This window comes from Tamandua tetradactyla, chromosome 15 (assembly GCF_023851605.1).
Source record: "Tamandua tetradactyla isolate mTamTet1 chromosome 15, mTamTet1.pri, whole genome shotgun sequence".
In the NCBI taxonomy this organism is placed as follows: Eukaryota; Metazoa; Chordata; class Mammalia; order Pilosa; family Myrmecophagidae; genus Tamandua; species Tamandua tetradactyla.
Window position 1 is genome coordinate 66,945,224 of NC_135341.1, and position 26,656 is coordinate 66,971,879.

Sequence of the window (26,656 nt, forward strand, 5' to 3'; positions counted from 1 at the left end):
CCTGACTCACAAACTGATAGCCTGAGAAATCTCAGACAGCAGCGGGTTCTTCTATGCACCGTATCTGAGGGGAAATAAAACTTAGAAGGAGATTAAATTGAAAATAGAAAAGGTGGTGGTTAGATTTGATGTAACATTTCAACTACCAAGTCATTATGGGATTACCCTAACATTTCAACTACCAAGTGATTATGGAATACCCTGAAGTTTCTAGGCTGAAAAAAAGTATTTTTCCTATTGGGCATGCACATATTGTGTGGACCTGTCTAATCTTAGCTATCAAAGTATGATAAACAACCATAAAATTAAGTCACTCATAAAATATTTATTAGGCACTACTATATTTGTTAGGCATCCACTTTAAGCTATTCTGATTTAAGATCTAGAAAGTCAGAGGGAGTTTAAGCCAGATTAATTAAATGCTCAGAGGTTAAAAACACATTAATATGGCTGCAGATGTGAATTTGTCCCTGTTTGAAACAGCAAGCAGCTTTTCTAGGTATTTGCAGCTATTCACTGAGCATACGTTCCTAATAACTTTGACTCTTTTCTGTGAGTATTTGAAATGTATAGCTACAAGTTGATAGTGTGTGATTTCAGCTGGCTAGAGGCCTAATTAGTTGCTGTGGAAGTTTAAGGACAATTAACGCTACTATTGAACATTTGGCCCAACATGAACAAGTTGAATGTATTACATCTTTACTAGAATTGATCTCTTAAATAGTCTGCTTCAAAATTAAGCCTTAATTTCAAAGAGGAGTTTTAAAGAATTAACATATCATTTAAAATGTGAAGACCAAAGAGAAATAAATTTTAAAATAATTTCAAAAGAAGAAAGGTGGAGAGTCATCTTTCATTTTACATTCTTCTCTCTCCTCTGTTCTATATGACAGCACACTTGGTGGGAAATGTACATCATGGTTGTAGGGTGCTGCAATGTAGGGTCTATGTTTTTAGGTGAGTTCTTTAAATTCACTAAACTTCTGATTCTGCATTTTTAAAGAGGCAAAAATAGTACCCACTTAGATTTAAGAAGTCCTGTGAAAATGAATGGGTATGAAACATTTAGAAAATTTTAGTATTGAACCCATCCCAGATATTGTTGAGACAATAAATCTAATGTTTTTTACATGAAAGAAAGTCTTGAGTCTTTCAGAGACTAAACCATAAATCCAATTGTCCTAATTGCTATTTTTTTAGAATGTTCTCCATCATGACTCTATAGAAAAGTAGAAGACAATCCATTTTGGAGATGACAGCTGCTTTAATAAGTAACCTTGTTATGTTTTCTCTCTTAAAAAATTGTATAAGAAAATGGGGCGGGCCGCGGTGGCTCAGCGGGCAAGAGTGCTTGCCTGCCGTGCCGGAGGACCCCGGTTCGATTCCCGGCCCCAGCCCATGTAAAAAACAAACAAACAAACAAAATATAATAAAACAAGAAAATGTTTAAAAATGTTTCCCTTTCTTCCTCCCTTCCTTCCTTCTCTGTCTTTCCTTCCTTTCCTCCCTCTCTCTTAAAAAAAAAAAAAAAAAAAAAAAAAAAAAAAATTGTATAAGAAAATGATATGACCTAAGTTCCTCTTACACACATAACGCAAAGACCACATACACAAACACTTGAGTGTTTGTTAAAGAAACTATTTGTTGTAGCATCATCACAAGATTATATACAAAGGTACAGATTTTAAGCTGAGTGCAATATAATATGTGAAAGAAAAATCTATTGCTTTGTACCTATTGTTCTTATTGATATACAGAAATTAAAAGCATGTTCTTAAGGCTATATGCTGAATATTATCTGGTATCTGTAAAGCCAAATGATAAACACCCAAATCTACCAACTGCTTTTTGACTCCCTGAACTATTTCTCACATGATTTGATATCTATGAAATAGTTAAATGCACAGAGCATTAGTTTGAGGTATTTGAATCTCAGGCAAATATAGAAATCAAAAACAATCTGCTCTAAATTTACATCAGCCGCCCATGCAAGCTAGGGCATATGACACTAAACTATATTTGAATTTTATCTTGTCTAGCACTGGAAAGAAAAGAAACAGTGTTATCAAAAGAGCATCTAAGCATGAAACTGAGGTCAGGCCTGAGTCTCTGGGGAATACTTATGTAAACAGCTTCAACCGAAAATGGACACAAAAGAGCAAGCTCAACATTCAGAGTAAATCGACTGGGAATTTAGAAAATTTGACAGGTGATTTAACAACAGCCCATGATATTAGTGATGTGAGCAGATGCTTGTTGCTGCCTTCATCGTGAAGCAACATCATGGGGATTTAATTGGTGGGGCCTGGAATAGAATTTCATACTCCAAGGCTTAGAGAATACAGTCCCATCTTACATGGGAGTTGGGTTCTAAAGCTTTCACGAGATGAAAATTGGGTATTATCATAATTATCCAAGAACATATCTTAGAGAGGTGCCAGTTCATAGTCAATATTTTATCTCTATTGAATGTGAATGTCCCACTAGTCCATTTTTCATCAATCAGTACAATAGATCATGGTACACTGGGTGAGCATCAGATGAGACAGTTGTCTTGTGTTTATGGGCCATGTTGGTTTAAAAATAAAATGTAACCAGCTCAGTGGAATACTCTTTTAGTGGGAATTGAGAAATCATTGATTATATAACATGTCCTAATGGTTCACCTTGTGCTTACTCTGTGATTGCACATATCATTTAAATTATAAAAATTATTTCTCATTTATAGAGTATTGTTTCACCCTTCTCTTCCCTTCCTTTGCTCCAACCTGCCCTCCCCTCCTTGTGGAACAGAGATGTCCACAAGTGACAGTTAAAAATGACACTGGATTCATTCACTCATCCATCTAGCCATAAATAAGTATTCATTGAAGCTCTTACCGTGTGAAAATATTGTCCTTGAAGATGCACAGCCTGGAGAAAAGACCATTCATTAAAAAAATAATAATTACACTAAAATAATTGATGCCTATATAGAAATATACACTAGGTATTATGAGCATATATCCCCTAGTTTCTCCAGTGACTTTTGTGCTGAACCTTGCCAGAGGGTACGCTGAATGAGCACCGCATTTGGAGCCACCAGGAGTAGTTGCACAGAATCAAAAATAGCGCATGCATGAGAAGCTCGAGTTGAGGCTGGAGGACTTTCAGCCTCAGTTTTTGAAGGACCAGCCTGGTTTGTCTTTTCTTTTTTTTTTCGCATGGGTGGGCACCAGAAAACGGACCCGGAAACCTGGGTCTCCAGCATGGCAGGCACTGAGACACAGCCTGGTTTTTAACATGCAGGGGAGTTTAGAGTTTTTCTGTAAGGCTTTCAGCAGACTGTAGTTGTCTTTTAGAAAAATTTTTTGGGGCTTGAGAAACATAGTGACTGACATCCCATCGGCATGTATTGGTTTGTCAGGCTCAACCTCCTAAAAGAGAAACCTGCAGTCGTGTCACAGGAGCCCTTCCTCTTCTTGACACTCCTGAAAGCGACTCCTCTAAGATATCAGTTGATAGCATGTGCTTCCCTAATATTCTCCTAGGTGACAGGGGCAAACATTTATTCTTCCTCCTAATAAACCAGAAAAAAGGAGGTAGACTTTAAGAGGAATTTTCACAGCTGATTGACTTTTTTTATAATTCACATATCATACAATTTATTTATACATTTAAAGTATACAAATCAATGGTTTTTAGCATGCTTGCAGAGCTGTGCAACTGCCATCACAAATCAATTGTAGAACATTTTCATTGCTCCAGAAAGGAACCCTGTAACCATTAGTAGTCACTTCCCATTTCTCCCAATCCCTCACACCCCAGTCTTAGGTAACAACTAACCTATGTCTCTATGGATTTGCCTTTTCTGGACATTTCATATAAATGGAATCCTATGCTATGTGGCCTTCGCTGTCTCATTTCTTTCATTTAGCATAATGTTTTCAAGGTTCAACCATGATGTAATCTGTAACTGTAACTTGCTTCTTTTAATTGCCAAATAATATTCCATTTTATGTCCCATTCTTCAGTGGATAAATATTTGTGCTGTGTGTGTCCACTTTGGGGCTATTATGAATAATGCTGCTATAAATATTTGCATACAAGTTTTTGCATGGATGTATGTTTCCATTTCTCTTGGGTATCTACTTAGGAGTGTAATTGCTGGGTCATATAGTAACTCTACGTTTAATCTTCTGAGAGACCATCAGACTATTTACCAGAATCATTGCATCATTTTATTAACTATCTCTTTGGAGGCTATTTTTATTAGCTACAGGTTAACAAATGCCTGTAAAGTCTCCCTAGCAGTTAGTTTCATCATAGAATTGACTAACTGGAAAACTACTAGCATATGCTTCACGTAATGATGGTATTTCTAAAGAAATCAAATCGTGAAATGGATAAACATAATTATTAACTTCCCCTAATAATATATATAAAATTTATTTAGGTTTAGAACAAGATTTAAATTATTGTAATATGTTGTAAATGCGGGGTTTTCAACATATTTTATCTATAATTTCAGGGAGAATCTCCTAATTTGTTTCTTAACTTGAGTCACGTTTCCTAGATTTAACAGAGTTCCTGTTGCCTGAAATTCAAATTTCCCTATAATCTTTTCTCCCACTGTTTTAGTTTGCTGAGCTGCTCAAAGCAGACAACATAAAATGGGTTGGCATTTAACAATGAGAATAAATTAGTTTATAAGCTTACAGTTTGGAGGCAGTGAAGATGTCTAATTTAAGGTATCATCAAGGTGATGCTTTCTTCTGTTTTTTTTTTTTTTTTGGCTTTTATAAAGGGAATTTTGTAAGTTATAGGTTACAATTCTAATGCCATGAAAATGTCCAAATTAAAGCACTAACAAGAGGATACCTTCTCAGGGGAAAGGCAACTGGCATCTGGAAAACCTCTCTCAGCTGGGAAGGCACATGGTGACCACTGCTTTCCTTCTTTCCTGCCTTCTGGTTTCTCACAGCTCTCTTAGCTGTGGTGTCCCCTGGAGCATTTTCCTTCTGCATCTCCAAATGCCTGTCACTTGGTTTTATCTCTCTGCTGTCTCTGCCAGCTCTGAGCTCTCTGTGAATTCTGCCTTTTACTCTCTTCATAGAGGATTCCAGAAAAAGCATTAAGACCCACCTTGAATTGGGTGGATCACATCTGTGAAGACAACCTAATCTAAAGGACCCACCCACAACTGGATGGGTTACATCCCCATGGAAACAAACTAATCAAGAGATCCCACCTACAGTAGGTCTATACCCATAAGATTGGATTGGAAGAACCAGGCTTTTCTGGGGTACATAACAGTTTCAAAACAACACACAAGGGTCTGTGGGATAGCATTGATGCTTTCTTTCTGAAAACCAGCTGCCAGTGGTCCTTGACTCTCTGCCACAAAGCAAGGCACACGGCAGCATCTGCTGGTCTCTCACCTCTTTGCCAAGTTTCTCTGCTTTCAGCTTCTGGCTTTCATGGCTATCTGTCTCTTTGAATTTTGTTTTCTTATAAAGACTCTAATAAGAGAATTAAGACCTGGAATGAGGTGGATTGCATCTTAACTAATGCAGCCTCACCAAAAGTCCTACTTAAAATGGGTCCACAATCACAAGAATGAATTAATTTTAAGAACATACTTTTCTGGGGCACATACAGTTTCAAACTCTGGACCCCCAAATACATGTTCTTTCCGTATGCAAATACATTAATTCCATCAAAATATCCCCAACAGCATAAGTCATTTCAGTAAGAATACTAAATTGGATATAGGCATGGTCTGTTCAGGAGCATAATTCTCCTTCAGCTGTGGACCTGTGAATCTTAAGAGAACAAGTTATTTGCTTCCAATATGCAATGGAGGGGCAATCACAAGATAAACACTCCCAGTCTTATAGGAAGAAATTGGAAGGAAAATGGGTCAGAGGGCCCCAACAGTCCTGAAATCCTTCATAGAATACTCAATTAGACTTCAAGCTCAGAATCGTATATGGAATGATATTTTCTTCTCTGGGTCTGATAGAGAGGCAGCCTCACCCTTGCACCGCAACCATGCTCTCACCAACACTGGGATGAAAATTCTTACATTTTCTAGCATTATGGTGATGGCCAGGCTCCTGGCTTCACCTTCATTGAGTATCCAGGTAGCTATTGGACTCCAGCATCCCTCCTCCTCAAGCATCATGGTGGTAGCCAAGCCCTCCAAAATCCCTCAGGCATCTGAAAAAACTGGGGTAGTAGCACTCTTCCTGAATAATGGGGCAGAAAGTCTGCCCTCTCCAAGCTCCAGTACATACTCACCCTTTCCACCTACACGCTCCAGACCTCAGCTTTCATGGTTCCTCCTTTGAAGTCATTTTTCCTTCAGTCTGTCCCTTTACTGTCCCTTTTATTCCAGGGTGGCAGTGATTCTTTTCTTACAAATCTTAAAAAAAAAAAAATTGTTGGTTTCATGTGTAGTATACAGAGGTCCAAACCATCAGACAAAGTACCTTCCACAAATCCTAAATCCTTTTTTAATAATTGCATGTCCAATTATGGCTTGCACTGAAATGGCTGACTTTTTCCATGTTCAGTTAAATCCTCACATGGAGCATATTCTCTGGGGACTTGTTTTCTCAAAGGTCAGAATTTTCCAAATCATACATTTCTGGTTTCTTTGTACCTAGGAGTTCAGTTCTCAGCTTATCCCTTTCCTCTCACATTTTACTATGAGCTACCAGGATAAAGTAGGCAGCGCTTTCCACATTTAGTTTGGAAATCTCCTCAGCTAAATATCCAAGCTCATCACTTTCAAATTCTACCTTCCATCTGATAGCAGGACTCAATTTTGCCAAGTTCTCTGCCACTTTAGTACAAGGGTCACCTTTCTTCCTGTTAGCAATGACACGGTCATCATTTCTGTCTAATGCCTCATTGGAAGTACCTTAGTATCCATATTTCTACCAGCAGTCTCTTCAAAGCAATCTAGGCCTTTTCTACCAAGCACCTCACAACTCTTCCTGCTTCGACTTATTACTCAATTACAAAGGCTTTTTAACATTTTGGGGATTAGCAATAGCAGCACCCCATTCTCCTGTTACCAGAATCTGTTTAATTTGCTCAGCTGCTCAAAGCAGATATATAAGATAGGCTGGCATTTAAATAATTGGAATTAATTAGCTTACAAGCTTACAGTGTTGAGGCTATGAAGATGGCCAAATCAAGGCATGATCAATGTGATGCATTCTTGAAGACTAGCTACCATCTGTCCTTGACTCCTCTGTCACAAGACAAGGCACATTGCAGAATCTGTTGGTCTCTCCCTTCTCTTCCAGGTTTCTTTGCTTTCAGCTTCCTGCTTCTGTGGTTTCTCTCTCTTTGTTTAATTTCTTTTTCTTTTAAAAACTCCAGTGAGAGGATTAAGATCTACCCTGAGTAAGGTGGGTCATACCTTAAATGAAGTAACCTCACCAAAAGATCCTACTTACAATGGGCCCACACCCACAGGAATGGATTAACTTGAAGAATATACTTTTCTGGGTACACACAGTTTCAATTCATCACACCCCATTAGTAGATTTTTTTCTTAATCTCTTTGTTTTTTCAACTGCTTAACAAGATTTTTTTTTTTTCCCCACAAGACTGGCACCTTTCTCTTTTGGACTTATGTCATCCCTTTTTCCTGACTTAGCAAAATTAAAAGCAACAGTGAAAACATGGCAATAGTGCTTTAATACAATTTCTGACATAACTTTCTAAGTGCAGTTTTTTTCACATAAACCCTGTCTAACTTTGCTGTTGACCTTTGGAGACTAAAGAGCTCATGAAAAATTGAGTGAAATTCTTAAATGAACTTATTTGTTCATTCTTTAGAAACTTGGTGTCTCTTAGAGCTGAAGTCTTTATAAACACCTTAATTTTCAAAGGGGCATATTATCTTACAGCAAGAGGGGGTTCAAGAAATTATATAAGAAAATTCCTCATTTACAAGAAAATCACTACCTCTTTTCTCGAATCACTTAATTATACTCGAACAGAAGAAAGCAATAATTTTAAAAATCTAAAAAATGGCTTCGAAATAAATGCCATCAAAGACTAGCATTGGTTCTTTCTCTGCCTTGTCCTATTATTCATTCTTGCTTTCCAATCATCACTTTTTTCCTAGTTACCTTCATTCATTTATTCATGAATTATTGATTGGATATCTATTATGTTCCAGGTACTGACCCAGACCCTAAATATCAGCAGAGAATGAAAAAAAACCTAAAGATCTCGGCCTTTTAGAGAGTTTACTTTCCACTGGAAGGAAATCAATAATAGCAGTATGATAGTACTATACTGGTATAATTACTTAGGTTTGCAGTAAGTTTTTAAATCATGAAATTTGAGTCCTCCACCTTTGTTCTTTTTTAAAATCATTTTGGCTATTCAGGGACACTTGTATTTCTATTTGAATTTTAGAACTGGCTTACTCATCCCTGCAAAAAAAAAGCAGTTGTAATTTTGATAGATATTGCATGGAATTTGTAGATTAATTTCAGTAATATTGTCATCTTAACAATATTAAGCATTCCAATCCACGAGCATGGGATGTCTTTCCATTTATTTAGTACTTCTTAAATATCTGTTAACCATGTCTTGTAGTTTTCTATGCATACATCTTGATTTAATTTATCCCTAAATATTTTACACTTTTTGATACTATTGTAAATGGATTTGTTCTTAGTTTCATTTTTGGATCGCTCCTTGCTAATGTTTAAAAATACAACTGATTTTTGTATATTGTTCTCGTGTCATGCAACTTTGCTGAGTTTGCATATCAACTCTAACCTTTTTTTTTTATGGATTCTTTAAGGTTTCCTATATATAAGCTCATGTTGCCAGTAAATAGAAACTATTTTACTTCCCCCAGTCCAATATGGATATTTTTTTATTTCCTTTTCTCTTCTAACAGCTCTGGTTAGAACACATGATACAATGTTAAATAAAAGTGGCAAGAACATCTTTGTCTAGTTCCTGGTATAAAGGGAAAAGCTTTCAGTAGGACATTGGCTTTTCCTTGAGGTGAAATAGGAGGGCATTGCAGTAGTTGGACGATAAAAGTGATGTGATCTAACCATTATTTTGAAAGACTCTCCCTGCCTTTAAAAAAAAATGTTGTAAATGATTATAGTTTCTAAAAAGAAGACTCGAAACCTTGGTTAATATGATGTCAGTATTAGAAATCTGGCATTATACATTAAATTTAAATACTATAATGATATGACTAATCAAAAATTTTCAATGTTTATACCCCCAGTCTAGTGTATTATATAATTAGTTTAAAATTAATTACACAGCATGTTCTAATAATATACATTGTCTCAGCCATAATATTTTTTTGGATATAAAAATCATTGCTATATGATTCTATAATGTCGCATTGATATTAAGTAGTGGAGTCTTTCTACAGTTAGCTTTTGATGATCAAGACAATATTTTGTACTGGTGGCAAAAACAAACTCTAAACAATGTGGGTACTGATAGCAGCTTTCCTAATTTTAGCTGTATGCCTCTAGCAAGTAACTTTCTATTAATGACTCAATTTTCTCTTTTATGAAATAAGAACTCGTAAGTTAATCTCCCAGTATTGTTTTGAGCTTAAAAAGAAAACAGACTAAAAGGTACTAAACAAACACAGGATACCATTATTATCTTGCATCTTTAAAATTTTCTAGATCACACATTTGTTAATTTTATAATGATTTAGATTTACTTTTTAAAAGAGTGCATTCTTATCCCCAAAAGTGGACTCATGTAACAGTAACGATATTGAAAATAAAGACCTGTAAAACCAGCCAGATAGGTAGTTTGCGTAACTGTAGAGAGCCAATTTGTATCATGTAATTTTTAAAATAGCAAAAAATAATGAGGCATAAAAGTAGTGAAAGAAGCAGTTTTATTTCATTTTGAGTGATATATTAGCTATCATTTTCAGTGTATTGTATAAAATACATCTTACAAAATTGGCTGAATACTTCTTTGGCATTTCCCATTCATTTGTACGTTTCAGTAAGATTCACATCAGAATTCATAAATCACCATATCTGCTGGCATCTTTTCCATTACCAGGAATCTTAGCAGGATATATCCTTCAATAGAGATGGAGCATCTGAAAGCATGGGACTGCCAAAGATCGAAAGAGAAGAATTTCATCCAAATCCTATGGATTGATAGACCATATTGATCCATCTGGACTGACTGATAAAAATATCCTTTAAGAGCAGACACAAAATTTCTCTCCCTATGAAATCTGCAATTTTGGAGGGCATTTAAAACATAGGTCTTTGTTGCTTTTCTCTTTCCATTCTAGTTCTGCCCTAACTAGAAAAAATGGAATTAATAAGCAAATACAAACAATTTCTATCTCCATCAGGTTTATTCATCTTAAATTAATTTCCAGGCTGAGGACACATTTATTAACCCAGATTAACAAGTCAGTGTCAGAAAACAGCCTTTTACTGGCTTTGGAATCAAGTTCTAGTGGTCAAGTTACAATGGAATCTTTCTGAAGTAGTAAATAAAATAAAGCTGAAATTATGTCATTGCAAGGCCAAGCATGCAGATAGCATGTGTTGTGTGAGAAGGAAGTTGTGTGAATATAAAATATGTTACTTTTTTCGATGTCTAAGTATTCTTCAAAAATTCTCCCTAAAACTTAGAAGTATCTGTAAACTTGAATTATCTAACTGAATTTGACCGGGACCTCAATTTTGGCAAAATGCATTATATTTTTACAAATATGACTAATGTTAGAGATGAAATTTTAAAACATCTCAGGGAAACCATTTATGAAATATTCTCCCCGTATGAAACATAGGTAGGCAAACCTGACTCGACTGGCTTTGCTTTTTCTTGGAGTCAGGAGATGGAAGGCATATAGTATTCAAGAATGACTGAATGGGGAAAATGATCTCCGTGAATTCTCCTCTCATTTACAGCAGTTTTCTTTTTGAGTCATTTCCTTAACTCTAGTTGAATGTCCTGGAATTTAGGCCTGTGGCTGAGCGCCTAACACTATGCATGAGTGTAGAGTGACTGTGCTTGAGCTCTCTTTCTTTGGTCGCAAAGACTCGGTTATCTGTTCTCCCCCTTAGGAGGTTCCACCTCCTATTCTATCCCTGGGGGGGTTTCTCTCCTCTTCCCAGCCCTGCCATAGAGCCTGGGGTGGGGAGTGAGGGACAGTTTCTTTCCACCTCTTCTCCTATCCCATTGGACAAATGCATAATACCTATCCTTTTTTGTTTGTTTTTTTAAAAAAATGTTTGCTGTTGATGTTGTTGCTAGATCCTAAGCAGTGATGTTCTATAGATGACCTCCTGGAGAAAAATGATTTCATGGAACTAAATCATACAGTTCAACTCTATTAGCCAATCTAACTAATCTTTGGTCATTTCTGAGATTTTTTCCTAGCACAATGGGAAAAATTTAATCCATTTTTTCTAGAAATGTGCTCAATGAGGGATGGCTTATGAGAGCAAACTGCAATTTCAAAGAGTGTAATACAAACATATATGTTCCTTTATTATTTATGTTTTGTTTTACTTTTGTCAAGGTTGGGAGCCTTGAGTTGAGCAGAAGAGGAGGAAAGGAAGGAGCTTGTCTATGGGCCCATCTCTGGCCCACCTGCTCATCGCAGTTCCATTCAGTGTTCTCCAGGGCTCTATGCCCACAGCTACCACCCATTCCTTTGTCTCTTCTCTCCAATCTAGGAGGTGCAGGCAGTGACTGCAGGTGCCCTCACCTCAATAAAATCATGTCAGGGCTACCCAAGTGGTAAGGCCTTCAGGTCAGAGTAACCTGACAAGGTCACCGCAATGTCTGCCTGCCGTGGCTTTGTCCCTACATTCTCCAGGACCTGTTTCTTCTCGCCCAGCTTGCTTTCTGGCTCTGATTACTCTTTCCACCCCAGCAAATTTGCCATTGTAGCCTGGCTGTAGTCTTGACTGCATGGCATCTACCTTCCATTCCAGCCGTGGATGTGGTGTCTGCACACTCCTTGTCCACTCAGGCTTTCGACTGAACACATCCAGTCCTGGACCCCTAGCTTCCCCGACCTGGCTTCCTCACCAATCAAGGAGAGGACACCAGCTGATACTTTAGCTCTTATGCAGCAAGGCTTTTCCATTCCTAGAGAATAATCTTCAAAAGAACTTAAATTTGCTATAAAACAAGTTCACAGAGAACAAGATCCATAAAGAAAGGAAATCTTCTATCCCAAGATTAATCCATTTTTAAAAAGTAATCTATCAAGCAAAGTGATTTGCCCAATGAACATACAGGTTAATTTTAATTTTCAAATTGAGGTTTATGTTCAAAGTAATAGAAATAATGGTAATTCAATGCAGCCATATCAATACATATTCTAGCTAAAATAATGACTATACAGAGAGGACCCTTTTCTAAGACTTTATTAGGTATTTATATTTTAAAAGTCATTTTATGTAAATTAATGGTGAAATCTCAGAACTCTTATTCATATTGAATGGGTTTTAATGTGGTATTCTGATGTGACTCATGATATAGGATCCCAAAGGGTAAAATGGAATAAAAATGCTAGCATCATTTGAGAAATCAGGTCACCTGGGACTAGATTTTGGTTCTTTTGTAGCTATAAAAATATTTATTATTCTGCATGATGAGAAGGACCTATACTAATAGTTTTAGAGACAATAAAATTTTCTTTTGAAATTAATTCTCAGAAGTTATATGTGTTATATATTTGGTATTGAACTATAATTAATATTAAATTAAATCTTGGTTGAGAGAGCTAAACAGGAGAATTTCTTTTTTCCTGATAAAGATATACTCAAAATAAATAGACTTGTAACTGTTTCTATAATGACACAATAACCTGTCTTTTAAACAGGCTAAGGAAAACCAGATGGTTTATTCTGCATCTTATAAACAAGAGAAAGATTTGCTTTTTTTAATCCTTCAGTTAGTGTTTTAATGAAATGATGATACAGTTACAAAGAAAATATCCTCAAAAGCAAAAAGGAAAGCATGATGTGGTGGTTTCTTGTGCAAGAAGCAGTCTGCTGTCATTTGGAATTTCTAGAACAATATGGATAAGCTATGGGAATAATGGAAGAGTCAACTTTATATCTGGAATTTCCATGAATCTGCCTTGTATGGTTTCTGTAGAAATAAAGGAATCTTACTAACTTGGAAATAGGTCTGTTGACTTTACTGGAAAAGAGAGGCATTTGTTCCAGAATTTTATTGTTTTCCAAGCAGTTCTAAAATTTTTTCAGGGACCAGCCCCTCTGAAAATAACAAGGAGAATTCTGATTTCTCCTTTTTGTTTTATTTGTATATTTTGCTAACTTTTGTATGTGGTTCAACTCTTACAAAAACTCCTTTGCTGAACTATATTAACAAAGCATGGAAACAACTACATGGCAGACAGCAGTCCCATCAAGAGGCGATTCTATTACATAATGATTTCCTCCTTGTTCCCCTCCCTGCAGAAGGGGGAAAAAAAAACAGTGAATTGCTTTTTGTAGTTAAAGTATCAAGTGAACTTTCAGGAGACAATTCAGCTTACAGTTGAAATGGAATGCTCAGCAGATGCTGAGAAGTTGTTAATAAAATGATAGCTATGTTTTCTCAATCTCTTTTAAAAATCCCATCATTTTCTGTATTTCCTTCAACTGTTTCCCATTTCCAGTGGAGCTCACACCCTGGAAATTCCCTTCCTATCCCCTGAAATAAGAAAAAAGGCCTTTGATCTTGATGTCTGAGTAATGGATTACGGCAAATGCATAACAGTTTACATTCTGGTATCTCTCTGGTGATTAAAACGTTTTATGCACTGTTAATCTGTGAAACACTAACATTGTAATGAAAACATTATAATGCAAAATACTAAGTAATTTTGCACATACAATAAAATGTCCGAGACCAGATGGGATAATGTCCTAAGTCATATCCAGACTAAATATTTTATGACTGTGTCATCCATTATGAGAGCTTGTTTTCTTATCTTCCAGACAGCTCTATGGCACACAAGAAAATGAAGAGCTGACAATTATTACTTCATTTTTGTTACATGGGCTGCCTAACAGGATTCTAAATCAAGAATTATATCCTAAATGGCTTGGCGTGATGATCTCTACATTCTAAATTCTCTACACATTCTAAATTTGCTAGTCAGAAGACAGTCTCTCCCTTACTTTCTGTACTATTTTAATTAATAATTGCTTTCAGGATTCATGCCTCATCATGTCATGATTCTTAAGAGTGTGATATTATGGACGTTAAGGACACAAAGTAAAGCCTTACTTTTAACCTAAAGCACATGGCCAGAAGGAAGCAAATTACTGGTATATATATTAAACAGATAAACTTCCAACAGCAATTGCTGAAAAGCCATGCACTGACTTTGTGGCTAGACTTCAAGTTTTTCAATATGCAGGTCTTCTCATTAATGACATGAGAACTGTTACTGTGGGGCACTTTTTCTTTCAGAAAGCTCTTGAAACAGAGGAAATACCATTGATAGATTTTAAAGGTTTATAAAACTTTCCTCCTGCTTTACTGAGGAAAAAAACAACAACTCTATTTCAAGCCTGAAATGGTAGCTTCCTAGTCTACTGACATACTAATAACTTAAAATAGCCTTGGAATGAAGTGATTTTCTCTCTGTTTTCTTTCTTCCCTTTTGTACTATTTATCATAAACTTGATAAACTCCAACACAACTCATCCATTCTTGTTGGCTCTTATCAAATGCCTTTCAGCAACTGCCATATAGAAAGCAACCAGATCTGCTCAATTGACTCTCACAGGACCTAGCAGTCCTGCTTTCTTAACTTAGTTTTGAATTAACTTACTTTGGATTAACTTACTTTTGGAGGGGATGAGTTGGTTTTTTGTTTTTTTGTTTGTTTTTTTAACTGAAGGTCCTAATAGCAAAATAGAAAGTTAATTCCCTTAGAAGCACACAAGCTCTAGATGAGGGAGGGTATACTGTTTTCTTACAGAGCAGTGTTGGTTATCTGCTAACTGAAAGTAAATTAGGCCTTATTAGTCTTTCCTGCCTCCAGGAAATGTGTCTCCATTCTCTCACATTCATCATTACATATATTTCAAAAGTGCATCTTTCAATAGAAGTGATCATTGTTTTCTTAGGTAGCATCTAAAATACTAGTTTAAGAATTGTTTTCTATTTTTTTTCCAAATTCCCCTTTTAGGATGACCAACTAGGTCAGACTTTACCTGTTTCAGCAATTGCACTCTCCATGTTCCAGAACTCGCTGGCAAGCTAGATGTTGGTCATCCAACCCATCATTTCCCTTTTCTTACAGTCATAACTTGGTATTTAAGTTACATTTACCTTTACCGCTGTGACCATGTAACCTAAACCAGAAACGAATTGACAGATCTGTCAGTAGCAGAGCTGGAAAAGTTCTCCTCAGACTGGAAGCATCAGCACCACCTGGGAACGTATTAGAAATGCACATTCCCAGGCCATCCCCCAGAATGACTGAATCAGAAACTCTGTGGGTGGGGCCCAGCAAAATGGATTTTCTCAAGGCCTTATATTGCTATGGCAGTTTTCATTCTAACACCTTAAATGACTCCAACTTTTAAAAGAAAGGCAAATTTGGTGACAGCCATATCCATAGTTATCAGTTACCAAACATAGTGTAGATTCTATTTTTTAATTGTCATATGCTATCTACAGGAGTAGGGAATATAGTCCGCACGGACTATTAGAAACTGCATGATAAGATAATGACACAGATTGGCGAGGTGACTTTTATCTACCAATAATATCACTGGGAAGCTGAGTTATAAACCCCTACACAGAGCTGACAATGCATGCCAAGGCCCTCCCCTAGGATGAGTCCCTTTTTGTGGATTTTAAAGAAAGCATACAGGGCAAATTATCTGGTAAGGAAAAAAAATACTCACTCTAATCAGCTTATTTCTCCCTTGCCCTGTGAGGGAGCCCCTAAGTCATGCCACATGCCAGATTGTCCCAATATGAAAGTGAGCAGCATTTGGGAACACAGATACAGTGTCACCACAGCACATTGCAGCATTGGCAGCCCATGGCCCACTTAGAACATAAGGAAGGCTCTGATCCATGCAGATTTGAAAATAAATATATATTATATGTATTCTTACAGTTGCTAACTTTTAAAACTTGGAAATTTTACATGAAACTTTAATTTCTGGTTCTTCCCAAAATAACAATCAAAGCATCCAATAAATTGAACATGGATTTCTAATATGATGGACTATCTATGCCCCATGTGCTGAGCTATGTGCTCTCAGTTTGCTGTAGTGCCTAAAGCTACCTTTGTCAATTCTCCAGCTTCACTCATTTGCCTCTCCGACCACCACCTGTTGACAGTTTTGCATGTGTGTCCATGGCCTGAAGAGAGTAAGCCTGCTTTGACTTGGTGAAATCCTAGTTCAAGCCAGAGAAGGCCATTGCGAGGTCAAGGACATTTCAGAGATGTAGGGTTTGAAGAAATAAAATAGACCTCAGCTTTGATTTAATGGGCCAGCTCTTGAATCTATCCTAATTCCTTAGGACCCTGGACAATTCCTGTGGAGCCCTCCTCATTTCAGGAACTTCTGCTTTTCTCTCTTGCCTTCTCCTTAGCTACACCCTCTGTTGTCTACCCAAAGTCAAGTCTTCTCTGACTGTTCCAAATTTCCTCCTCCTTGTCATGGCTTCTGCAACCACACTGTAGCTTGTCAACCTGCTTCTGTAGTTTTCACCCCCAAACATTGAATCAAAGATGGGAAGAGCCTAAAGTTTTGATAAATTATCACATGAAATGAAAATTTTTCGACAATTGACCTCTCAAATCATATGATCTTCCTAGAAAATGGCAAGTCTCTATGACTAAACGGCCCCTAGTCTTAAGAGGGAAATCCAAAAGATGAAATGCCTTTTAATTTTTTGATAGGCTCTGTTTTAAATACTTTCTCATCAGAATAATTCATTCTGCTTATATTCTAATCTCCATATGTTAACACGGCATGAAGTGAATTCAGCAGATAACCATTATCTTTGTTTATGAATTGATTCTTGACATAATTAGCCTCAAGCTAATCATAAATTGGGCAGCTTTGGGAGCACCTCTTAAGTTGCAATTAGATATATTTTTTTGTCAGTTTTAAAAATCTCTTGCCTTTCTGTAATTCCTAAAACATGCAAGATATGGGAATGTAGTTCAAGTGATGGAAAGGTAGAATTACTTACCTGATCTCTTAGAACACTAAATTTCATGCAAGTCACTATAGAGTGAAATTTGCCACTTGGTTTAAAGAGCAGCCAATCATTTTATGCATTTCACTTCCAAGGCACAGACTCTCAGAGATATGATAAAATCAGAGTTTGAAGTATGACTCATGTTTTCTAATATTTTCTAGTAATGCCTCCTCTTAAAAGAGAACAAGTACCTCAACTCTCATGTTACTGGGGCTTAAATCACTCCTTATGTACAATTTTTTTCTCATTTGTTTCTTTATCCCAGGGCCTGGCACATGGGTGAGGTTCAATCTCAGGCCCACCTTGAAAGTTTTCAGGGCAAGGACAAGAGTACAAATGGAAACTCTTATGTCATATACCTGAATATTTACTAGTTATACCTCAAGCTTCACCCAGCAGTTCGCAGCCTCTTCCATAGGGATTGCCCTTGTAACCTGGAGGATAAGGAGTCCCTCATCCAGGCCAGCCTTGAGTCCTCACCTCCCCCCACCAATGCTAACAGATTTTTGGAACAGAGCAGAAGCTGCTCCCAGGCCACGGCTCTAGGTAGTGACTGGACCCACCCAACTGAGGTAGCCACGGTGAGTGGGTCCCTTCTCCTACAACCTCACTTTGTAGACTCAGGTTTCCAGGCCAGTTATTAGCACTTCCTATAACCATACTACACAGGCAGAGGGCAGAGAGGGAATAGTTTTTGGATACCTTGTCTGCCTAGATACATTTTGATGTGACTTGAAAGGCCAGATTTGAACAGAATGTGCCATTCTTCCTTGGTTTGGGAATAGAGACTGTGAACTCCTGCTACATCAACACACTCATGTGCGCGCGCACACACACACACACACACACACACACACACACATACACACACACACATATACCAGGGTCTAAGGGCAATACTGTGACCAAGAAATATTGGGTAAATGAAATAAAATTGAAAGGAAAGAAACAACCAGTAATAATGTCTAAAGACTTCTGATTTTGTGCGTGTGTGTCACGAAGCACCTTTTTATACTTCAGATTGCCAGCATATTTAAGAGGAAGCAGCTGTTCTGTTCACTTGCTAGCAAGCCTCATTGAGATTTGAATTCACACAGGGAAGAAGAAAATAAATTGACTGTAGTTCTGAGTCTTCAATCTACAATGAAACATGATGAGTATCTTTGGGTCATAAAATTAATTTCTGTTACCTTTAATAACCCACGGTTTTCCCACTTGGGTTTATGAGATCTGTAACTAGTGGAATAGATTTCTTACCCAGACCATGTGACTTGGATGATTGTTTTTTTTTTTTCTTTCTTATTTTTATTATCTGAAATTCAAGTTGTTGATATATTCTTTAATCCTTTCTTATGCTTTATAGATGTAAAAAATATATATTTACACTTTTTCTACAAGTATGAATTCCACATGTGGACCACTTTAAATACTGATATTTTTTCATTCACAACTAAAGCCCCATTCCACAAAATCTCAGCAATCTATTTTGATGCCAAAGCCAAATAGTGACAGTTGCAATAATGAATATTTGCTACAGGGCACTGGTAAAAAAAAAAAAAAAAAAGCACAGAAATACAAGCCCAAACCATCTCAAACCTTTTTCTTCCCATCATTATTTTTGACTCCCTATCACATATAATATTCTTAGAGAGTCATTGGTGGAATAGGTCAAAGAATTCGGAATCACCCTTTGGGGACATTAAGAAAAATGAGTGATTATCCTAGTTTCTTATCTTTTGAAGAAAAATGCAACGAGGAAGTCCTGTGGTTTATTCAAAGAACAGAACTCTTACCGTTTTGCATGAGAGTTGCTTGAGAGCTCTAAGTTTTTCTTCTCTCCACTCCTCCTAAATGGATTCAAGCAACTTAATACTTTTACATAAATGCATGATTTGACATACATGATTAATTCCAGCCCTGGCCAGGTTTAGTTTCTTTTAAAGTCAAATGTTTGAGATGTTATCCTCAAGCACGCATAATAAATTATGACTCATTCCATCTGAGTTCCAGCCATTGCTTTCTCTGTTGCCAGCTCTGCCATTGAGCAAATTCCCAAATCGCTCCATACCTCAGTTTCTTCTGTAAGATGAAATAAAAATAGTATCACCTCTTAGAGTTTTTAATGAGGATTACATGAGTTAATACATGTGAGTGCTTATAATTAATACATGTAATGCACATTTTAATAATCATAGTTAATATATGTAATAATAGTACCTAATACTTGTAATTGCCAGGAATATAGCAATAAACAAAACAGATTATTATCGTGGGCATTATTTTTATTTCGGGTCATTATGCAAAGTCGGATGAAAAATTTTACACTTAAATATATGATCTATGTTTATTGGCCTTCATGTCCCCTGTAGCTCAGCATAGAACCTAGCACAAAAAAGCTGCTTAATAAATGTCAATGGAATGAAGTGTGAATATGTGAGTCATTGCAGTGTAGAATAACAAGCACTTGATATGGAATCACAAGACATGACATCAAGTCCTAGTTTCTACCCTAGAGTACTGTGACCTTGAGAAGTTTAATGAAGGCTCTCTATCTATAAACCAAGAAAGCTATACTATAAAACCACTAAGATCCCTTCTCACTGATTCTGCCGAGTTAATGGCATGATAGCACTATTTGTTGACTAGTTATAATTCTATTTTTTAAACGCTTAATACAATATAATTTTAGAATAGTTTCAGATTCACAGAAAAGTTGCAGGATTAATACAGAGTTCCCAAATGCCCTGTACCTAGTTCCTTCTGTTGTTAATATGGTACATTCATCTACATTTGTCACAAGTAATGAACGCATATTGACATGTTATTATTAACTGAATTCTTTGCTTTATTCAGATCCCCTTAGTTTTTACCTAATGCCCTCTCTCTGTCTCAGTATCCTAACCAGGACACCACATTGCATTTAGTTGTCATGCCTCCTTAGTTTCTTCTAGACTGTGACAGTTTCTCAGATTTTCCTTGTTTGATGACCTTCACAGTTTTGAGGATACTGGGCAGATATTTTGTAGAATAGCCTTAAATTTAAGTCTGTCTCTTTTTTTTTTTTTTCATGCTTAAGCAAAGCTTATGGATTTGGGGAAGGAAAACCACAGAGCTGAAGTACCATTTTATCATATCATTAATGTGATCACTGATTTGATTGTATTTTAAACAATAGAGAAGAATAATCTATTTTAAACTAAATTATGGTAAATTAACATACTACCATAAGGAGACCCTCTTTGTTATATACATAGTTCTCATGTACAATATATACATATAAAATGTATAAAACAGTTCATTCTTTTTGAATGCAGCATAATCGTAAAATATATTTACCTTTTTTATTTTATAAAAGCCCCCCTGTACCACTGGTACTACAAAGGGATTTGAAAATCCATGTTCTGTTATAAATCAATACTAATCCTACCTTTTGGTGCCAAGAGTTAGTTATATTAAGTTTCAAATGAAAAAATGTTACTATATTTCTTTCACATTCACTGAATGCTTGAGAAAATAACAGCCCTGTGCTCAACTTTGTGGTCAAAATGTACTACCAAGAAGCTCTGGAAGTTAAGCATTTTGGTATTAATTTCCCAAAGCCTGACCCATGCGAGGGACTTGACTTCAGGCATGGAAATCTGGTGTTTCTAATCTTGCAGTATCTTCAGTATAAATTTACATTATCCTCTGAATTCAGGAGAGGCCAGATGCAGCTGACACACTAATTTGAAAATCCGTGGTTTAGTTAATTCTATACTTTTGTTAACGAAGTTCACTATACTAGGAAAGTTAGTTTAGGATTACTAAGATCTATGCTATGTACAATTTTCAGACCAAAACCGAAACATTGACAGGCCAGAGAAAAAGTTGTTAGAAGTAGGGTATTACTAGAATCCTCACAATGATGGATTTCAATGAGCAAAATGCCCTCAGAGTGATGCTATAGTTTCAGCATGTGGTCACAATAAGTGTGAATGTAATATCTGCATTTACAGTTGTCACTCCCCATAGGATTGATCATACGGAAAATTGATGGTTTTAGCTCAGTTCACTACTGCTTCCTACCTTACTATGAAGAATCACAGTCATGGTGGAGAGTATCATTCACAACATTTTAATTTTTCCCCAAATCCCTTATGTCCTCGTTCCATGAAATGTTTTCCCTGACTCACCATATATTACCTGTGTGACCTTGAGAAATTTTCTTAATTTCCTGAATTGTCTCATTTGTGTACATTTTTGTAAATGAAATAATGCATATAAAACATTTAGCAAATTAACTGGCCATTTGTTTAATTTGGACAGATACCTATACACTTGCTTTCAAACAATTGTTTGTGATTTATCAGGGGCAATAAACAGCATCTTAAAATAGTTGTTTTGTTTCCTGCCATCTCTGCATTCTCAGGGATGTTCTCTGATCTATTACCTGATATTTTAATATTGATACCCTAGTGTTTGACTAAAAAGTACTCAGCAAGCGAAACTTCCAGTGTTCAAGGGAATAAATGTACTTGGATAGCAAAGCTTGATGCCAGAAAAAAATTATTTTTGTTTTTATTTATTTTTCCTCTGGTCATGAGATCCTTTAATAGAAATGCCATTTTTATTTTACTTAGTAGGTGGATATCTGCATGGCACTGAAGGTGACTTACTTGATGATCTTAGTAGGTGAATAAATGATTAAAAGTATGTCAAGTGCCAAGAAAAAAAAATAATATCAAGATGAATCATCATCTTACAGAACAGTCCTCAACAAGAGCCCATTTCTCTTCTTATTGACTAATGTTGCCGATGCCATATCTAGGAGGGAAGCAATGAATAAATTCACCCATAGTTCCATCTCTACGCCTGGATAAAGTGGTATATCCAAGTTAAAAGGCATCCTGTAGCTGCAATCCGTTCTTGATGATATGAGTTAGCAGAAGTAAGCCTTTATGCGAACAACACCACTACCTCGTCATTTATAGTGAACTTTTCAGTGTGGCACTAAATAGTGACCGTAGTAGCATATGGAATGAGAAACAGTTCCAACAGCAGCTGTAGTTGGAGAAGGCCGCCTGGGGATATTTTGGATAGGAGGTCAAGGACCAGCTGGGCTGCAGAAAAAAGTAGTATAAGAATAGATAGGATATGAGCACAGAGATCATTTGCAACTCATTATTGGATAAGTTAAACGTTGCTAACATTGTGGTAATTGACATTTATGATCATTTGGGAGGAGAGCTGTGTGTACCCAATTAAAGTTAAGATGGGGTATTTTCACATTGAAGATAGGCCTCTTCAGATTTAGAATCAGACGTCAGAGCCAGAAGGGCTGTAGGATTATAGTGTATCATCAAACTCTGAAAGAATGGGATATTAACATGGTGCGAACTTAGAATATCTTGTGAATAGTAGCCTTTCGTGTTTTAATACTTGGGTCATAAAATATCCACACGTGGTCTGGTAGAGAGCATGCATTTAATACAACGCCAAACTAGAATTCCTCTTATTTGGATATTGATGATTTTTTTTGTACCTGGTATGGGATAGAAAACTCTTTGTAAATAGGGCTATAATTTTCTGAACTGCTCATCTGCATAAAGCAAAATGGTATCAGGGTTCTTTTTCTTTTTCACAAGCATATGCAAAAGGATCAGAAGCTATTTTTTAAAGAAAGAAAGGTAGATTGAAAATGGAAAGACAAGTAGTAAAGACAAAATAAAAGCATCATAAAAGCTTTATCCTTTATTCATATCTTAAAAAGTCATGAATGGGCGGGCCGCGGTGGCTCAGCGGGCAAAGTGCTTGCCTGCTATGCCGGAGGACCTCGGTTCGATTCCCGGCCCCAGCCCATGTAACAAAAACGGAGAAACAGAATACAATAAAACAAGAAAATGTTTAAAAAATGTTTAAAAAAAAAAAAGTCATGAAGTTGCCAAAGACCCCAGGTTCGATTACCTGTGCCTGCCCATGCCCAAAAAAAAAATATCAGCGGTATAGAAAAATGTGTATACAGCATGCAATACATTATAAATAAGATTTTCCCGAGGCCATATGTTAACAAAAGAACTTTGTGGATATGTTTACCCCATAGAATATTTTAAGAATATAGTTGTGTATATTTTCAAGAATTGCCTAAAATTTTATAACAATGTACGAAACTAAATGTGGTTATGTCAAGTTCCTCATGAGATGACTGACACATAGTTGGCAGGCAGCATTTGCAAACTTCTCCTATCACTATTAGCAGAATGTAATATTAATGATACATTTCCAAACAGGGAGAGATAAAACCACTGTTTATTTCTCCTTTTTCTATGCTATATTGAATGCAGACAACACCGCAGGAATACCAGCTATGACGACGACAAGTGTGGAAGTTCGCAAAAACACCGTTATGACAACTGAGATCACCTCTAAAGTGGAAAAGAGCCCCACGGCAGCCACTGGCAATAGCTCATGTCCTTCCACAGAGACCGAGGAAGAAAAAGCAAAACGGCTTCTTTACTGTTCCCTATGCAAGGTTGCTGTCAACTCAGCCTCACAGCTGGAAGCACACAACAGTGGTGAGATGCAGTGATTTCTTTTCTCTCAACAGCTCTGCAATTATCTTCCTCTGAATAGATTAGATCTTTTGCAGCAGGGGACAAAGGGGTGGCAGAAAACTGGCAATTATTACATGGAATTCATTAACCATTAAAAAACAAAAATGACAAGCAAAGTGTCATTTACGTAGGGGCAAGGAAGGTTCCTGGGGCTTATAGGCCATGTTGTGTATGTGTTTGTGTGTAGTTATGTATGTTTGTGGGTGTTTGTTTCATTGGACATTAGGAGATAAAGCAAAATACAATCAGGAAATATTGTTGCATTATTGTGTGATTTCGAGATTGTTATGTACTCCCACGTATATGGTTCTAAATGAGGTTTTCTAAATGTGCCATAACAAAGTTACAGAATTTGTTTGCAAATTGGTTGCATAACTCCATGTGCTTCAGTTTTTATGCCAAATAATGCTTCAGTTTATGCCAAATAATGCAGTTATTATTATTATGGTTTTTATGCCAAATAATGTGATTTGGACTAAGTCTATGTAACCTGGACAATTGAACTTCAGAAAGTGCTTATTATGTGTAGCCACTGAGCTATGATTTCTGCATGTAAAATTTTTTTTACTCTTCTTGATAACTTGAAGATACTACTCATCTCATTTGAGGCTCAGAGCAGGTATATGTCCCATTAAATGACAAAGGCATGATTCTAATCCTGGCCCCTCTATACCACTAAACTTTAGTATAAGAATAATAGAAAATGCTGATAAGGCAGGATGAAACGCTTTTCCAATTTTATTTCCATCTAATTGTTCCCTCTCTCTCTCTCTCTCTCTCCCAATCTGTGTGTGTGTGTGTGTGTGTGTATGTATGTATCTTGCCTTAGAATGAAGCCAGTCCTTTGGCCCAAGACCAGCTTTTCTCTAAAAGACTGGGTTCATTGCCAGGTCTCTGCCAGCAATTACAATAGTAAAACAATCATTTATAAATCATACCTTGAATTAATATTGTAGCTCTATGTAGACTTAGTCATTGACCAATCATTGTGCCGAGTTGATACTATTTAAGTATTGACTTCAAAACTCTAAGGGAGTAATTGCAGATGGAGAACAATTCCTTCAGCACATATCTTTCTCCCGCTTGCAACATTATTTGTAAAGTGAGAGTTCATGAACTCAGAGGCTGAAAGACCCAGCAAGGCATTTGGCTTCAAGTCAAAATCTATGCCATGCAGATTTGCCACGTGGTTACTCATACAAATACGTTTTCCCTGGAGGCAGAACACTTGGAAATCATGAATGTCCTTGAAAGTCCATTTATTTCTCAAGAATTTATCATCCCACATAGTGACAAAGAAACACATTCATTTTGAGAGGGGATCAGTTTTGACAGACAAATAAACCATGCTCTTTGAGGCTGGGGTTTATTTATCGAGAATTTGAGCTATCAGAAACATTTGGTTAAGAAACAAAGGAGGGGGCGGGCCGCGGTGGCTCAGCGGGCAAGAGCGCTTGCCTGCCGTGCCGGAGGACCCCGGTTCGATTCCCGGCCCCAGCCCATGTAAAAAAATAAACAAACAAACAAAATATAATAAAACAAGAAAATGTTTAAAAATGTTTCCCTTTCTTCCTTCCTTCTCTCTGTCTTTCCTTCCTTTCCTCCCTCTCTCTTTAAAAAAAAAAAAAAAAAGAAACAAAGGAGGAATTACATTTTTGTTTATATCACATCAGGTCAACATTTTTTATATTCCAAACGCATGATCCTCATCTCTGGTTTGCGTATCAGAATTACCCATGAAATTTAAAAAAATATATTCGCCCATGTATTTTGATTGATAGTTTATTATGTCTGGGTTCTGGGAAGCTGCAACTTTGGGAACTAAAACAAAACAAAATACTTCATATGTGCTTCTGGGCAGAACTGAGAACTTCTATAATGGTTTCACTGGAGAGTTTCTGGAAGGGTAGATAGTTGTCTTCTCTTCCTTGAATCCATTTGAACTTTAAGCCTAATCAAAAGATTATGGCCACTCCCCTTCTCTCCAGGCTACCCCTTTGATTACTTTTTCATTGTATTTCTCTTCCTGTGTCAGAGTACTTTTCTCTTTAGAATGTAGCCACCCCAGAGTTTTGGGCTTAATGTTCACATTGGATCCCTCAGATTAGCACTAGCCAGTGGTCAGAACTGTTATTGGCAAAGAAAGACGAAAAGATACATAGGTAGATGTTCTTCAACCCTTTTGCCCAATGTTTTTCACCATTTTTTCTCCAGATCAGCTCTGTTATTTGTAACTGGAACACTGGTGGGTGGCTCGTTGTGTCTGGGGTTTCCTCTAAACGTAGTTGAATGTAAATTCCAACCCTCCCGTGCCCAAGCCCCCATCCCTTGAACACTGGCCAACCCTGTAGGTTTCCTTTAGGGACTTGTATAGGGAAATTTAGGGGGAGAGTATAAAGGATAGAGGCTCACTCTCCTGTTAGGAAGAGGGGAGTAGTTAAGATTAATCACAGGATTGTTGAGGGGAGTTTTAGTTGGGGACCCCCAGATGCAGACACTGGGACAAGAATTTCAGTGCAAATAGTTTTGGGAGGAGGTGAAGGAAACAGGTTAGAGGAGTGGGAAAGAAAGACAGGGTGGAGAAGACATCCATGGCAGGTTTATCTTTTAGCCAGTTACTCAAGAGCAACCCAAGCTTATTCCTGCTGAGGGAACTTAGGGTACTGATGTAAAACACACACCCCACCTGAGGGTTGAGGGGACCAAGGTATTTAAACTTGCATCAGTAATTGGTTGAAGTCCACTCCTAAGGAGCATTAGATCCCTGGCAGCCAGGCCTGCTGTTTGGATGGCCGAGTGGGCTCCAGGAGCCAGACAAAGCCCTAGGA

At 37.0% G+C, this 26,656-nt stretch overlaps 1 protein-coding gene across 4 annotated transcripts in view; it reads left to right on the top strand.

The window, feature by feature from the left end:
• ZNF385D (zinc finger protein 385D) overlaps positions 1-26,656 on the top strand; it is a 332,722-nt gene that overhangs the window by 285,921 nt on the left and 20,145 nt on the right. For all 4 annotated transcript variants that reach the window (XM_077130026.1, XM_077130024.1, XM_077130027.1 and 1 more), the window contains one exon: positions 23,559-23,789. In XM_077130026.1, the coding sequence (XP_076986141.1) occupies positions 23,559-23,789 (231 nt within the window). The remainder of the gene's footprint in view (positions 1-23,558; positions 23,790-26,656) is intronic.